The sequence below is a fragment of the Amblyomma mixtum genome, chromosome 8 (genome assembly GCF_055824585.1).
Source record: "Amblyomma mixtum isolate Tamu chromosome 8, ASM5582458v1, whole genome shotgun sequence".
Taxonomy (NCBI): domain Eukaryota; kingdom Metazoa; phylum Arthropoda; class Arachnida; order Ixodida; family Ixodidae; genus Amblyomma; species Amblyomma mixtum.
Window position 1 is genome coordinate 122,990,607 of NC_143019.1, and position 16,321 is coordinate 123,006,927.

General features: G+C 51.2%; 1 protein-coding gene across 1 annotated transcript in view; it reads right to left on the bottom strand.

Moving 5' to 3' along the window:
- The window catches only part of LOC149334186 (uncharacterized), a 38,474-nt gene that overhangs the window by 960 nt on the left and 21,193 nt on the right, over window positions 1-16,321 (bottom strand). Inside the window, exon 3 of the mRNA XM_089557882.1 lies at window positions 4,180-4,236. Coding sequence (XP_089414008.1) covers window positions 4,180-4,236 — 57 coding nt within the window. The remainder of the gene's footprint in view (window positions 1-4,179; window positions 4,237-16,321) is intronic.

Below are 16,321 nucleotides of genomic sequence, written 5' to 3' on the forward strand. Positions count from 1 at the left end.
AACACTTTACAAGAAGAAATCGATGCACATCGCCACACACAGTACCACCGTCTATCTGGCCCGGAAACAGCATCATATATAGTGGATTCTCTGGGAATTCGCATACCCGCACATACTAAGGAATTAATCTCTGTCACTCGCGCCTTGCACGCCGCGCTTATCCTTAAACCCCTTCCTAATAATAGCCACCCTTAAAACCACCATCCCGTCTAGTCGCGCGAGCCAAAGCTCTTCACAAAGAATATGGCACTTCAGAGGATGTGCGCTGGGTGGACGCCGCGTGTGGTGAAGACCGTTCAGTAGCTTTGACTTACCATCCAGCAGCCCCCAATGCCCCCCCCCCCCCCCACCCCCCCACTTACCCACTTCACAGACCCACCTGTACGCCGAAAGAAGCACAGGAAGCAGCTACATAGCAAGAGCCAACGCCCAAGCCAATGCGGCTTATGTAGTTAACGATTCCAAAACAGCCATTCTTAACTTCGCCCGCGGACGCGTCCATCCCCCCGCGTGGCAGATATTGAGAATCTGCACCCTAAATTCCGATAGGCGTATTGAGCTCGTGTGGCATCCGGCTCACTCTGGCAACCCCGGAAATGAGGCCACCGATAACATAGCGCGAAGACTTATTTGCCGGGAAAATGGCGACCCCAGCCTGGATTTCTCAAGGCAGCGGGCACACACGTTCTCAGAACTCACACGACAAGCACGCCTTGCCAGTCGACTATACCCCCCGCCCCACCCCCGAATATCCCAATCCCAACAAATCTTCTGGAGGCGACTCCAGACCCGAATTCTTCCTACCCCTCAGCTTCTATCAAAATTCCGCCCCGTGTCCGCAGAGTGCACTCTCTGAAAATCGCACGACACTCTGAACCACATCCTCTTCGGCTGCCCTGCCCATCGTTCCCCGCAGGGACAGTCCGCCATCGGAACATGGGAGAAATGGAGGCCCTCCTTGCGTCACAGGAACCGGGCACGCAACTTCGCAGTGTGAACCCGCGTGCTAGTGTCCTGGCCCTGCTTGGCTTGGGCACATGCGCGTAATGTGAGGGCTGTGCGGTGGCCCTGAGACCTTGCACGGTCCGAACTCGTTTGCTTAATAAAGCTTTCCATCCATCTATTGACAAAGCCGCAGAAGAAAAACATGAAATATAAATAGCCCATGTAGAATATAAAGATTGCTGCAATACCAAATATAGTAGCCCATTTCTGAGAGACATGTGAAACCAGGGACAAATTGCATGATGCATTATGAGCAATGAATACAAATTATACAATTGCAATAACACTGCCCGCTAATAACATCCTGCACGCCGCGGTGGCTCAGTGGTCACGGCGCTCGGCTGCTGACCCCAAAGACGTGGGTTCGATCCCAGCCGCGGCGGCCGAATTTCGATTAAGGCGAAATTCTAGAGGACCGTGTGCTGTGCGATGTTAGTGCACGTTAAAGATCCCCAGGTTGTCGAAATTTCCGGAGCCCTTCAATACGGCGTCCCTCATAGCCTGAGTTGCTTCGGGACGTTAAACCCAAATAAACCTATAAGCCAATAACATTCTGCATTCTTCACGATGCTTTGGAAGGACTTTGTATACAGTGCGTTAAAGTGTGGGGATACACATGAATCCCCTGCCCCATTGTAACGGCCGCGCGTAATTATGACGCGATGCTATGCGCGCGCCGTTCGGGAGGTTTTGCGAGGGAGGGCACTCTCCCCACTTCCGCTTCCTTTCGCTCCACGCCGCGACGCCGCCGCGGCGACTTTCCCTCTTTCCCCTCGTAGAATGGAGAGACCTCCTCTCCACAGCCCGTGAGGAGGCGCGATTCTCCCGAGGCTCGCTCGTCTTCTGGCGGGAGCCGTGCACACGCACGGATCAGAGATCTGCCACGGAGACCGCTGCCCTTATCGCCCGGCCACCGTGTGTGACTTGACCGCCGCGGGCCGTGAGCGAGGAGCCACGCGAGGTGAGCGGAACCTTCTTCCCCCACATTTTTGCGTGCGTTCTGCCCTTAGTGTTTTTCACCCCCGTACGCGAGCGGCACACTCTCCCTCGTTACGGCGGTTGTATTGTTGCTGCTGCATTGTATTGCTCGGGAGCAATAAACGCTCCTCCGAGTAGCATACTCGTGTTTGTCCCCTCTGGCCCGAACCCGCCGTGATTGTGACTCACCGCTCCACGGGTTGGGGGTCACAGCTCTGACTGCTAGGGCTGGCACGCTGGTGCTAGAGAGCGACAACTGCTTCTAGCCCTTTGAGCGTTACTACAGGAATAAGCCCCATAAAAGTGATCAGTGTTTAACATCTGAATTTCTTTAAAATTTATGTTTGCCTCCAGCAATCAAATCTTGTTGCGGCCGTTTTGTGGTGCGATCACGCGTTCCGTGCGAATTTCAGTTGCCGGCGTGTATGATGTCTGACCTCTTTGTACAACTCCACTTGAGCAGTTTAAAGCAACAAACTCGATCTGCTTTAAGCACAATATATATATTAAAGAGGGCTATTATACAGAGCACTTGTTAACCACGAACATAGTTTTTGCACATTCTCAATATTCTCAACATTGTAACTTTAATATAAAAATGCACACTAAGTGCATTGAATTAAAAGCAACGAATAGCTTTTTGTTCATTACTGGGTTTACGATCGCAATATTTCCCGCAGTTTGTGACCGCTTCGCCACATAACGCATTTATAAAAACGACGTGTGTAATGCTCTTCGCATGTAAAAAAAAAGCCTAAAGTCTTAATTTTAACTCCATATATATTGTTTGCCCCAGTGAGATGCAATTTCTAATTGGCAAAGTTGTCTATTTCTCCACTAAAACGCGGAGAGGTTACTTGGCTTAAATTAATTTTCGTACAGCGATCACTCACCTGAAGCTTTCGTTATTTCTGACTAAGAGTTTGGTAAAGTATTTTTTTCATTCCGGATGGCATTGTGCTCTCTAAGTGTTTGTCAATATTTGACTAATTCCGATACATTCGTCTTTTTAGTGTGTTTAGCAATGTTTTGGCTAACCTTATCTGTAAAAATCATGCCCACGTTGGAGGTCGATACTTTCATAAAACTGAGGAATTTACTTTAGCTCTAAGGACTGGAAAAATAACTTAATCTAGAGAATGCCTCTTTGTTGGCTTTTTTTGATGTATGTGTTAATTGGACGTGAATACCAAATAAGACATCCAAAAAAATTCGAGCTGCTGTGCGCAGTGCAAACCAGGATCCACGAGCATTACGCATCACATATGTACACTAGGCCGCTTTTTCAGCGTGTTTGCGTAATTGCCCATGATTCCAATATGTGCGTTTTTCTCAATTTCGCAAAAAATAGGTGTAGTCTGCGTCATCAACAAAATCAGATGGAGTTCATAATACCCCGAATACCCTATAGCTATACCTTACGCGGTTAAGTCCATTACAAACATTACTGTTTGCTTTCTTTTTACACCATGACGTAGTACTATAACGTAGGCGCCACATATTGGGGGAACACACACTTGATGCTTCATAGCCTCCTGTCGCGTGCTTGAAGGAAAATGAAAGAAAGGAATGCACTGTTCCAGCGCATTTCGGGGAGTTAATGACTGAGTGCTTACGGCGAGAAATTTTCCATTAAAAAATGACACTTACTATCGTTTTTCTGTCAATAAATTAGCGAAATGCATGATGCTAATTAAAATACTTCGGTGCTCTTCCTTTTTTTTTTTGATCGGCACCAACAGTACAAGCCAATAAATTCAGCGCAAATAGACAAGTTTAGAGAAACTATGCAACAAAAAGAAATAGTTATGTTTCAAAGCTTTACATAATAATTCAGGACGATTAACAATAATATTACTAATCAAACATGCTTTCTACTACATGAGCCCATCCTATAAATATGTAAAATTTATTCATGATTTTTCATGCGTGCCCAACCTAAGGGCAGCAATATTTTGCTAAAGATAACATGTTTCTTCTTGATGTACCACTGATTATATCAGCCTTGGAGCCACTGTAATCCTCCTAGAAAGCGACATACACTAAGTGTATTGGTTTTTGGTTGTCTATGACGGCAAATAGCCTTTATTCAATAAACGATTGCACTGATCTTGCAGATAGCCCACGCAATAATCAGTCGTCGTTGTTCGTAGCAACTCAAAGATATAGTAAAGCTTCGCACTCAAGTTTCCATACTCGTCGACTGTCTTCTTGCAAATTGTCCTCGAGGATGGTTGTGCACCGATGTGTGGGCTGAAAGATATTAAAAGAACAAATGGGGGTCTCCTTAATCGGCATTAAGGCTCATGCCGAATATAAATATTTCAGACGAATATTTTACTAACTAAGCATAGTTGTATGATTCGAAGTGAAGAACTTGACAGAAATCGTTATTATTGGTATGGTACACGAAGAAAAAAACAAACAGCGATGACCAGAAAAAAGGTGATATGAAAAGACGCTTGTTGGGGAGCCAACACGTAACATCATCTTTAGTTTTGGTTGTCCTATATGATTAATTTTACATAAGTGGCAATTTGAGTACCATTATAACAAATTTTCGGCTGAGATACAGTTCCTCTAGGTGGTTTGCACAAGGTACTCAGAGTAACCTGCAAGAATATTCAAAAGAAAGTCGGTCACCATAGTGAGCTAAACTCTGTAGAAGGTCTCGGCACCCTGTGTAGTAATCCTTGGCATTATTTTTCATCGCGCTTTCCTATTAAGTTATACTAAATGATGTTTCCTTAGTATTCTGGTATACGCTGACGTCAAGGAGCGATATTAAGCATGAAATGCTTTTAGCTCCCGTTGTCGGCAGTGTGGTGACGCCACGCAGAGACCGAGCGCCATCATCCGGGCTCTGAAACGAGAACATCCGGGCACCGTACGAGACTTAACGAGATTTAAAGAGACTCTCTAAGCCCTCCTACGCGACCGGCATGCAAGCGCCGGTTGGTCTCCAAACGAGTCACAAAAAATAACTGCTGCCAGTGCCTTCTCAATGTTTATCAAGATATCAGTCGAGCTGTGCGTTTGATAATGCACGGAATTATAATTTCCGATTTCTAATAACGCGTGCAAAAAGCACATAAATGCCACGATACACTTCGTTGTCATATGTGATCTCTTAGGGGCTTCGCGCATCGAAGCAAAGCCGCGCAGGCGCACAGGGGCCCGGTGGAGAAGCGCTGCGTTGAAAGGGCAAGGCATCGCGCCGAACGGGTGGTGGCGTTCCTCCCTTCCTTTACGGTGCGGTTCGTGTGTCCACCGAGATGACATTAGGCCCGTAAACATTTCATGCTTACTCTACTCTCGGTTACGGGAGAGGCAGAGATTTTTTTCCAACGACTCGAGAAAAGTCCGACTGAAATTATTTCCAATCCAGGTGGCCATACAGTACCCTATATTTTTTCCTGCAGAAAAATACAGCCACTGTAATTTAACATACCGCCACAAATAACCAAATGAAACCTAAAAATGATACCACGCCTTAATCCTAAAATATATTGCTATATTATTGGTTGCGCATGAAATCAGAATGACGGCATCCTTCCTGCGCGTGAGAATACTGTGGTGTCAACATATAAAGATAATATTTTAAAACGTGCGGGGAATAGCGTTTTTGTTCCTGCCGCAAGAACAACCTCGCGATCAGTCCACGAAAAGGTTATATGATATAAAGAAGTTAAAGGATGATGGGACTCAAAACAACTTATTGGAACTAAAATCGGCGGTTGGTTCCGCTATTCCTGGGGTCCATTCGATATTGCAGCCGCTTTAACCCTTTTGGCGAGCTCCGGCTAACTTTCGGATCTGGGCTGACAGCATTTCCTCCCACAGCTCAATCGCCGGTTATTTTATCTGTTCTATCTTTGTGTTTTTTGGAAAGCCCGCACCATGTATTATAGGCCCGCCATTATGCCACAGTGTGTGCATCGTGGCTTCTTGGTCTTCTTGGTAGAATGCGTGAAGTAGTTTTGGTCTTGACCACGTCTTTGTATTCTTCTCAGCGTCATTTCTCGTTTCTAGTGTAGTTGTTCATCCAGTGGAACGTATTCGCTTCTGCCTAGCCTGTAGTATGGTAGCATTCCTTAGTATGTGGTCAGCATGTTCGCCTATTCGTGCTAGTCTGTGTTTTGGGGTGGCTGGGGTGGGATTGCTCGGGCGGCGCCACATGCGCCTTCGTACCCCTCTGAGACACCAAACATGGATATGTAGAGCGGTTAATTGGCCCGTTGAAGCGCTGGCGACGAAGACCTGGGCGCAAGTCGTCTAGGAACCAGCGAGGCGGGAGCCCGGCACACAAGCGGCAGTTTTCCAGCACGAGCCTTCCACGGGCGGCGCTAGCGCTTCGTCGTCGTTGGTAGCGGTGCTGAGAGAAAAACTTTATTTACAGAGGAATTTGGGGCACGCGCCAGGGTCCCCGCACGACCCCACTGCCCTCAAGTGTTTATGTTCCTGAGGTCCATAACAATGGCAGCACGGCCGGTGGCGATGGTCTGCACGGCCGGGTCCTCCGAGCGCAGCAGGGTCTCCCAGTCCTCCCAGGTCTTGAGGTTCTCTAGGTCCCGCGGGGGAGGGTCCGCCGGGCAGAGGGCAAGGATGTGGAGGGAAGAAGCGAAGGGTTCTGGGCATAGGGCGCATGCAGAAGTGGGAAAGGATGGATGATAGTGGGCAAGGTTAAGCGGTGAGGGGAGAGTGTGTGTCTGTAGTCTGCGCCAGAGTGTTGCGTGTTTGTTATCTAGGGAGGGGTGGGGCGGGGGTTAGAGCTGGCGTTAGGCTCTGTATGCCTGGGTCAGCTCACTGAATGTGTGCATGCGCTCCTTCGTGAATCCCCGATCCGAGGCCACCTGAGCCCGGTTTAAAGAACCTCGGGCTAAAAGGTTGGCAGCCTCGTTTCCGGGATTCCTGGAGTGCGTAGGCACTAATATCAGCTCCACATGGCGGAGCGGGGGTGCATCGGGCAAGTCCAGTATGCCAAAAGCAGGGACATGAACTCGGCCTCGAGCAAAATTTAAGATCGCAGTTTTAGAGTCACTTAATATATACCGGGCTTCCGTGCGAGTGATGGCAAGTGCAATGGCGGCTTCCTCTGCAGCCTCTGGGGACGTGTCTGGAGTGAGAGGTAGTGTGAGGTGGGTAGATGAAGAGTCCACCACAGCTGCTATCGCTTCATCACCCGTGCAGGCAGCGTCCGCCCATACGGCGTCCGGCTCGGGGCCGTACGCTCGATGGAGTGCCTTCGCACGGGCTCTGCGGCGCTGCTCATGGTGGGACGGGTGCATATTCCTCGGGAGCGGCCTAATGAGAAGCTCCCGGTGAAGGGGTCGTGGGATGGCGAGAAGGGTTGGGTCGTTGGCCGGTAGCGGTGCTGAATCATCTTCTTCATTCCAACTGCCCCGGCGGAAAGAGGGAGCCATCCTGGCGACTCAAGGCGAGGAGACGACGAGGTGGCTGTAGTAAGGCTTAAAGCGGCTGACATGAAGGACGTCGCGACCACGGCGGCGGTGGTCCAAAGAAGGTGTCACCGGTTCGATGATATAGTTCACAGGTGACGTACGCTCTAAGATGCGGTACAGACCAATGTGCTTGGCCGAAAATTTGGATGCAGCGGGAACAGAGAGCCAGACCAATGATCCAGTGGAGAAGTGTGTAGCGGGCGTGTCTTCATCCGACTCATGTTTCCGGAGCCCTTGAGGTTCGGCGGTGGAGGAGCGAGCCAACTGGCGGCACTGCTCAGCATGGCAGGTAATGTCAGAAAGGGAAGTATATTCTGAGCTGTCAGGGTTGTAGGGAAGGAGTGTGTCCAGCAGACAGGAAGGCCCGCGCCCAATAAAAGAAAGAATGGGGAAAAGCCGGTGGTTGCTTGAGATGCGATGTTATATGCATAGGTCACGAACGGAAGGACTTGATCCCAATTAGAGCTGTCGGAGCTAATGTACATGGCGATCATGTCCCCAAGAGTACGGTTGAATCGTTCGTTGAGGTCGTTGGTTTGGGGGTGGTAAGCGGTAGTGGTACGGTGTACTTAGTGGCACGCATCGAGAAGCTCGCGAACAACTTCAGACAAGAAAACACGGCCGCGGTCACTGAGAAATTGTTGCGGAGCGCCGTGATGTAGGACGAGGTGATGAAGCAGGAAGAAGGCGACGTCGCGAGCAGCAGCCGCAGGTACGGCAGCGGTCTCAGCATACCAAGTGAGGTGGTCCACGGCGACTATAATCCATCGATTCCCGGCGGTCGTGAAAGGGAGCGGCCCATATAGGTCGATGCCCACACGATCGAAAGGGCTAGCCGGGCACGGTAATAGCTGTAACGGGGCACTCTAGGGTCGAAATGGCGACTTCCGCTGCTGACAGGCTGTGCAGGAGCGAACGTAGCGACGAACGAAGTTGTACATGCCCCGCTAGTAGAACCTCTGGCGTAGTCGCTCGTAGGTTTTTAGCGAGCCAGCGTGAGCGCTGTGAGGGTCGGCATGGTAGTGCGCACAGATCTCAGACCGAAGATGTCGGGGAATCACGAGGAGCCACTTTCGGCCGTCCGGACGATAGTTGCGGCGGTACAGGAGACCGTCGCGGATGGCGAAATAGCAAGCTTGGCGACGAAGAGCCCGAGGGAAGGAGGACGTAGAGTGTGCACGAAGGGCATCGAGCAAGGAAGAAATCCATGGATCCTGGCGTTGTTGATTGGGCATGTCTGCAGTAGTGAGCGCTGCGAGTAGGGAATCAGATACCAGGGAAGAGGGCGCAGGAGAGGGCAGTGGCGAGCGTGACAAGGCATCGGCGTCGGAGTGCTTGCAGCCCGATCGGTAGGCTACGGTAATATCGAATTCCTGAATGGCCCAGCGGCCAAGGCGTCCTCAGGGATGTTTGAGGGAGGCCAACCAACACAAGGCGTGATCATAACGACGGTGAACTGGCGGCCATATAAGTATGGGCGGAATTTCGTGACAGCCCAGACTACGGCCAGACACTCCTTTTCAGTCAAGGTGTAGTTCGACTCTGCTTTCGTGAGAGCACGACTGGCGTACGCAACAACGTATTCATAAAATTCGCGCTTGCGCTGGGCCAGGACAGCACTGAGGCCGACTCCGCTTGCATCGGTGTGCACCTCAGTAGGAGCACTGGGGTCATAGTGCCGAGAAATAGGGGGTGAAGTAAGAAGACGACGGAGCGCAGCAAAAGCTTCATCGCAGGCAGAGTCCCACGTAGACAGGTCGGCGGGACCATTGATGAGTTTCGTAAGGGTAGCGACGATAGAAGCGAAATTAGGGACAAAGCGCCGAAAATAGGAGCAGACGCCCACAAACCGGCGCACCTGTTTCGTAGAGGTCGGTTTAGGGAAGTCAGCCACAGCACGTGAGAGAGAGAGAGAGAGAGAGACTCTTTAATGAAGAGCACAGAATTTAGCCGGCGTTTAAAAATCGCTGGCATGCTACTCTGCGTAGGGAGGGGAATTTGGGAGATAAAGACAGAAGGAGAGCAGAGTGGAAGAGGTAAAAAAAAACGAAGATAAAATGCGGCCATGAAATGGGTACTAAGGATGCAATGGCGAGTATTGATGTAACCTATGGAGTGATGGAGTGCATAGTCCGTCAGATGGGCTGACGAAGTTCACTGCATGAAGAATGCATGAAGGTGACGTGCAAGTGAATTTAAAGCTTATCGAGATGTCCAATGTCTTTTAAATATGTGAATAGAAAAGTCATTGCAAGTCTCTGTTGCCTAAGGCCGGCTAAGGGACCTAAAACTTTGTCCATTGTAAGGGGCACTGAGCAGAGCTTCTGCATGCAATGTTCATAGTACGCACGCTCGTTAGCATATGCAGGGCACTCAAGCAAGATATGCTCCACAGTTTCTATCGCGGCACAGTTGTCACGGTGCGGACTGTCCATTTGTCTAAAACGGTATCGTAAGCCGTTTGTATATGCAGCATTAAGACGAAGTCGATGATAAAGTGTTTCCAGATGCCGAGGAATTCTGGGTGAGAGTCTTGATCTAAGATGTGGGTCGATTGAGTGAAGAAATTGGTACTGATATGTCGGCAAACTCCAAAGCCGATACATTTCTTCGGAAGCAAAACTTCTGGCCACCTGGGACGCATCAGATTTCGTAAAAAAAGTTCTAATGTATCTCCGATGTTGATGGCCCTTACGGGCCGCTTCATCTGCTCTTTCATTAGCCTGAATGCCACAGTGAGCAGGTACCCACTGAAATGTTATGCAGTGGCCTGCGGCAATAGCTAAATGATGTAGATATCCGATGTCCAGGGAAACTGGCTGGTGATTCGTTTTCTTCAGCAGGTTGGCCAGGATCTGGAGAGATGCTTTCGAATCGGTGAAGATAACCCAACGGTCGGCGGTTCGGCGCAGGATGTAAGAAACAGCTTCCTTAATGCCGTGAAGCTTAGCTGTCGTAGAGGATGTCCTCCGCTGCAGCCGGTATGAAAGGGCATGGCCTGTTGAGGGCACATAAAGGCCACATGAAGAGGTTTCTTTAGTAGTTGAACCATCGGTGAAGATATGGGTGTGCTGCCTATATTCCTCCGTTAAGTAGGCGAGAGTAGTTTGCAGAAGCGCTGCCTGTGGCATGCGGCTCTTTGCATTCACACCTGGAACAAACTTCTTCACCTTTAGAGGAGAGAGTGTCAATGGAGGAAAGGCCAGAGGTACTAGTTTCTGTGGCTGATTTATAGTAGGGATGGGCAGGAGCTGCACTCCCTGGCCAAAGCTAGAGTTGCTGTGAGTTAGGTGGACACGGTGCAGGAAGTGCTTCTTCCCTTGAAGAACATGGCGGAGATGGGTACGCATAGTTTCCTGGGCGGCAATCACCTCTAGTGGGAGACATCCTGCCTCCGCTACTGTTCCTGATGCAGAGGAACCCTTTGGGAGGCCAAGGCATATTCGCAGGCAGTTGTTCCGTGCAGCAACGAGAGACTTATTGCTTGATGTAGATAATCTTTGAAACACTGGTAGACAGTAGCGCAAGGTTCCTTCAACGTAGGCTTTTTCAAGCAGAAGCATTGATCGGGAGTTGCTACCCCACCTTGTTCCCGCCATGAACCTAAACACTTGCGATGCTGCAGTGATCCTCTCGCGGAGTTTTTTGATCTGAGGTGTCCATGACAGATTATAGTCGATTACAACACCGAGGAATCACTGAGATCGTACATATGGTACCGATCGTCCGCCTAGGAGCAGCGGATATCGGGTCATCGTTTTTCTTGTAAACGCCATTGCAACACTCTTTTCTGGCGAGAGACGAAGACCTCTGGAAGCCAGGTACATCGAAATGTGCAATAGCGCTCTCTGTAGACGTTGCTGGGTGATATAGCGCGAGCGTGATGCGGTCCAGATGCAGATATCATCAGCATAAATTGTTATACGGACCCCTCGCGGAAGGTTTCTTCTTATGTGTATAAGGGCAATATTGAACAGGAGAGGGCTGAGCACCGCTCCCTGTGGTACGCCCCTCTCTACTGCCTGAAAGCGTGTTGGACCTGTTTTGACGGAACCCGTTCATTTCTTGGGGGAACTCATTTCGGCTTTCTAGGAACCAAGTTATGCGTTTGCAGATCATGCGCTCCATGAGCTTACCTACGCAGCTCAGTAGGGCAATGGGCCGGAATGATGTGTAGCTTGTTGGCTGCTTACAGGGTTTCAAAACAGGCACAATTTTCGCCAGCTTCCATTCCGTGGGGACCTCACCAGTCATCCAGGAAGAATTGTAATACTCCAGGAGTCGAAGACGGGAGGTGTGGGGTAGCTTTGGAATGGCTTCATAGGTCACCTCATCATGACCCGGAGACGTGTGTCTATTTGTCTCCGCGATAGCTGTGGACAGTTCTTCCATTGTGAAAGGCAGGTCTAACGCTGGCACTGCCGCCTTTGGGATGCCTGATTGACCATTTGCGGAGAGTGTCGAATGCCCTGACCCTGCCGACAGTAGCCTGCAGTATTCTTCTGAGACTTCTTTTATAGATTTTTGTTCGTGAAGGGAGAGTGCAGCGAAGGGGTGGAGTTGTTGAGGTGGCGTGCGCATACCTCTAACTATCCGCCAAATATTGGTTACTGGTTGGCGCACATCCAGCGTAGAACAAAAGTCACGCCACTTTTGCCGACTGAGTTTATCCATATAGCGTCGAATGTGACGTTGTGCCCGTCGGCATGCACGTAGGTCATCGAGCCTTTTTGTGCGCAGAGCTTTCCTTTCAGCTCGCCTGCGTATAGCGCAGAGCCTTTGAAATGTGTCATCATTTGAAGGTAGGCTATCATTTTTAGTTGTAATTTGTGACTCGCTCTCAGGCAATACGCCATTGTTGATGCTAATTCCTCATTGCGAGTTGCCGCAGTGATTCCTCTGCTTACAGCGCCCTTGTATGCGTCCTAGTCTGTAGATTTTGTAAGGAATTTCTTTGCGTTCCTCTGCGCATGGAAAGCCGATATGAGGATTGGTTAATGGTCGCTTCCGCGCGTCTCCAAATCAGTGCACCAGCCAAAGTTGTGGGCGAATGAACTTGTGATAAATGTCACGTCGATGCTGCTGGTAGTCGTCGGACCTCGGAGGTAGGTGATGCTGCCATCATTTAATGGCTGAACTGAATGCTTGGAGAGAAGTTTTGCAAGCTTGGCACCTCGGGCACATGTATGTGAGCTGCCCCAAATTTCATTATGAGCATTGAAGTCTCCGCAAATAATATGCGGTGAGGGCCTCCTTGCTATCACGTTATCAAGTCTCATAGCATCAAATGGCGTGCCTGGCTCAAGATATACTCCAACCAGAGTGTACTGTTGTCTGGCAATAACTGTGACAGCGCACACGTATTCATTGTCGCTGTGAGGCGGGACATCAACCGATGAGGCCGGGATATCCTTGCGAAAGCCTATCAGCAATCTGCTGACGTTATCTGGTCGTTGTGAATGATGGAAATAGTATCCGTGGAGTCGGAAAGTTTCCTCGACGCGTGATTCACAGATGACTATGAAGGGGAAGCGGTACGCTCGCACGAGCTGTCGGAAATCTGAGAGTTTAGAGCGTAGCCCGCGAGCGTTCCACTGGAAAATGGTGCATGTACGAAAGATGTTGTGGATTTTCAGCTGCGGCGAAGTTCTCACTGTTGAAGCAGATGCAGTAAAAAAGAAGCGTGGGAAGTCCGTTGGTTCTTCTCCTTCATCAAAGCTGCTGCAGTGCACTGCACAAGACCCGACAAACAGCGTCGCTCGCTCTGAGCCTCAGGCGCCACAACATGACAGGAAGATCAGCGACAGGCAGCAAACCGGAAACTCTGAACAAGATATCACAAGCCTACTCATTCCGATGCTGTTTGCAGCCATCAAGGCTCTTATCCGTGCAAACCCCTCGTCAGGAGGACTCCCAGAAGTAGAAGCTATCCTTGCAATGGAGCCGTTAGTGTCGGTCTCCTATGCTCCGCAGGGGCGTAATACCACAGCACGTAGTTTGTCAGGATCAGGTAGGACGCCATCTTTGGATGCGAGGTGGCCGAGTATTGTCAGTTTCTGGGCGCCAAATGGACATTTCTTGAGGTTAAGTTGAAGGCCAGCACGGGTGAGGCAGCTCAATATCTGGCGCAAGCGCTGGAGATGCGTCGGAAAATCGGGCGAAAACACAACATCATCATCCAACTAGCAGAGACAAATGTTCCACTTGAGGCCGCGAAAGATGTTGTCCATCATTCGTTCGAACGTGGCGGGAGCGTTACACAGACCGAATGGCATTACGGTGAATTAATATAGGCCGTCAGGGGTAACGAATGCCGTTTTAGGACGGTCGGACTCAGACATCGGGACTTGCCAATAGCCGGAACGGAGATCCAGAGAGGAGAATTAGGCGCCTTGCAAGCAGTCAAGGGCGTCGTCAATACGTAGTAGCGGGTAGACGTCTTTGCGCGTAATTTTGTTGAGCCGGTGATAGTCGACGCAAAATCGTATCGAGCCATCCTTCTTCTTCACCAGCACAACTGGGGATGACCAAGGACTGGCAGATGGCTGAAAATGCCGCGTTGTAGCATGTCGTCCACATGCTCAGCGATGAGGCGGCGCTCGGGAAGTGACACACGGTAGGGGCGCAGAAGGAGAGGAGTATGGGTACCGGTTTCAATGTGGTGCTCGACAGTGGTCGCATGGCCCAATGAAGAAGACTGGTGGTCAAACGATGAGCGAAACTGGTTGAGCAGGGCAAGAAGCTGCGCGTGTTGAGCTGTGTCGAGGGCGGGGTCAATAGAGCGGTCGAAAATGTCCGATGGCAGTTGGTGATCGGGAGTAGCGCCACGTGGGGTGAGGGCAGCGATGTCGGGACTGGAGGAGGTCACATCGGTGTCCAAGGAAGTGATCAAGTTAGCGGTTTCAAAATGGCCAAGGCACTCGCCACGGAGCAGGGAGGACGCAGAGAAGGAGGTGTTAGAGACGAGGATGGCGACAGCACCGTGTTGAATGTCGATGACGGCGAAGGGAACAGAGAGGCGTCGGCGAGAAGCAAGGATGGGGGAAGGCGTGAAGAGAACGGTGGCGTCAGAAACAGAGGCGGCGCAAACAGGGACAAGCACAGCACTGTCAGGGGGAATGTGAGTGTCCTCGGCGACAGCAAGCTTAGCATCACGGCGAATCGAAGGCTCTTCGAAGGGCGCATCACAGAGCGTAGAAAAATGACATGCGCACGGGCACAGTCAATGACGGCGCTGTGGCGGGATAGAAAATCTCAGCCAAGGATGACGTCATGGGAGCTTACACGGAGAACTAAAAATTCGACAACATATCAACCATCGGCGATGACTACGCGTGCTGTGCAAGCGGCAGAAGGATGAACGAGCTCGGCGCTAACTGTACAGAGGGAGAGTCCAGAAAATGGGGTGGTAACTTTTCGAAGCGAACGGCAGAAGTTTTCATTAATGACAAAAACGGTTGCCCCAGTGTCCACAAGCGCGAGTGTCTTGATGCCGTCTACATACACGTCAAGAAGATTCGGCGGTGAAAGGCGAGGACTTAAGCAGGGCGATGATAGCGCAGTTCGTGCCCCAGGAACTGCGGCTGCTAGTTTTCCGAATCGGCGGGGACGGGGCGACGCCTCATGGGCGACAAGGAGCGGCGGTGAGGGGAGGGCGAGCGGTGGGAAACGTAGGGCTGGTGACCAAGTGCGCGGTCAGGTGAGGTCCCCTGAAGGGGTGGTTCGAAAGGTAGGCGAAAGGGGCGATCCGTATCGCGGCAGTCCGGAAGGGGGTGGAGAAGCACAGGCAGAGTACGTCGACAGAGGCGAGCGACGTGGCCTGGAAAACCGCAGGCGTAGCAGATCGGTCTGTTGTCAGCCGTGCGCCAAGATTGTGGACAGCGGGCGCGAAACGCTGTCGGGAAGCAACAGGCGCAGGCACCGCAGGAGGAACATATGCATGGGCCTGCGGCCGTGGTGGTCTTCTGACAGCCTCGGCATACGTGAGAGGCACGGGTGCGGGCGCAGGCGGCACGCTTATTGGAGGGTCGTAGCTTAACGGGGCGGCAACTGGGGAGACCGGCCTGGGGAGCCAAGGGTGCCGGTTGCCGAAGGCTAGGAAGTGCATCGGTGACCTCCTGCGTAATGGCATTCCGGATCTCAGGACTGAGGACGGGCGGTGACGGGTGTGGCTTAGATATGAGCCAGAGCTGCCGGGCGACCTCGTCCCAAACGAAGTTTTTGATGTTGGCGAGTAAGTCGTGGTTGATTCGCAGGCCAGAGGTGGAGTCGGCAGGCGGGGGAGGGCGACGACCGCAAAGACGTTGCTTGCGCAACTCGTCAAAACTTTGGCACAGGGTATAAACCGAGGCGACGGTGGTGGGGCTCTTCGCCAACAACATCTGAAAAGCGTCGTCGTCGATGACTTTCATGACGTGCTTAAGCTTGTCAGCCTCAGACATAGCCGGATCGACACGCTTGCAAGGGTCAACTACATCTTCAATGTAGCTCGTGAAAGTCTCGTCCGTGTGCTGAGCTCGGACGCGCAGGCTTTGCTCAGCGCGTAGTTTCCGCACGGCGGGACGGCCGAAAACCTCCGCAAGTGTGCTCTTTAGAACGGCCGGCCCAGGTGGGAATGTCGGCCTCGTGGTTTCGGAACCACAGGTTCTCTACGTCGCTCAGGTAGAATATAACATTTGTCAGTTTGACGCTGTAATCCCGGTTGTTATGGCGGCTCAACCGTTCGTATGATTCCAGCCAATCTTCCACATCCTGGTCGCTGTGGCCGCTGAAAACAGCGGGGTCTCGCTGCCGGACGGCACCGGAGCAGATGACTGGCTACGGCGGGGGGGGGGAGGGGGGGGGGGGCTGTTGACTGGTCTTGTACATCGGGATGG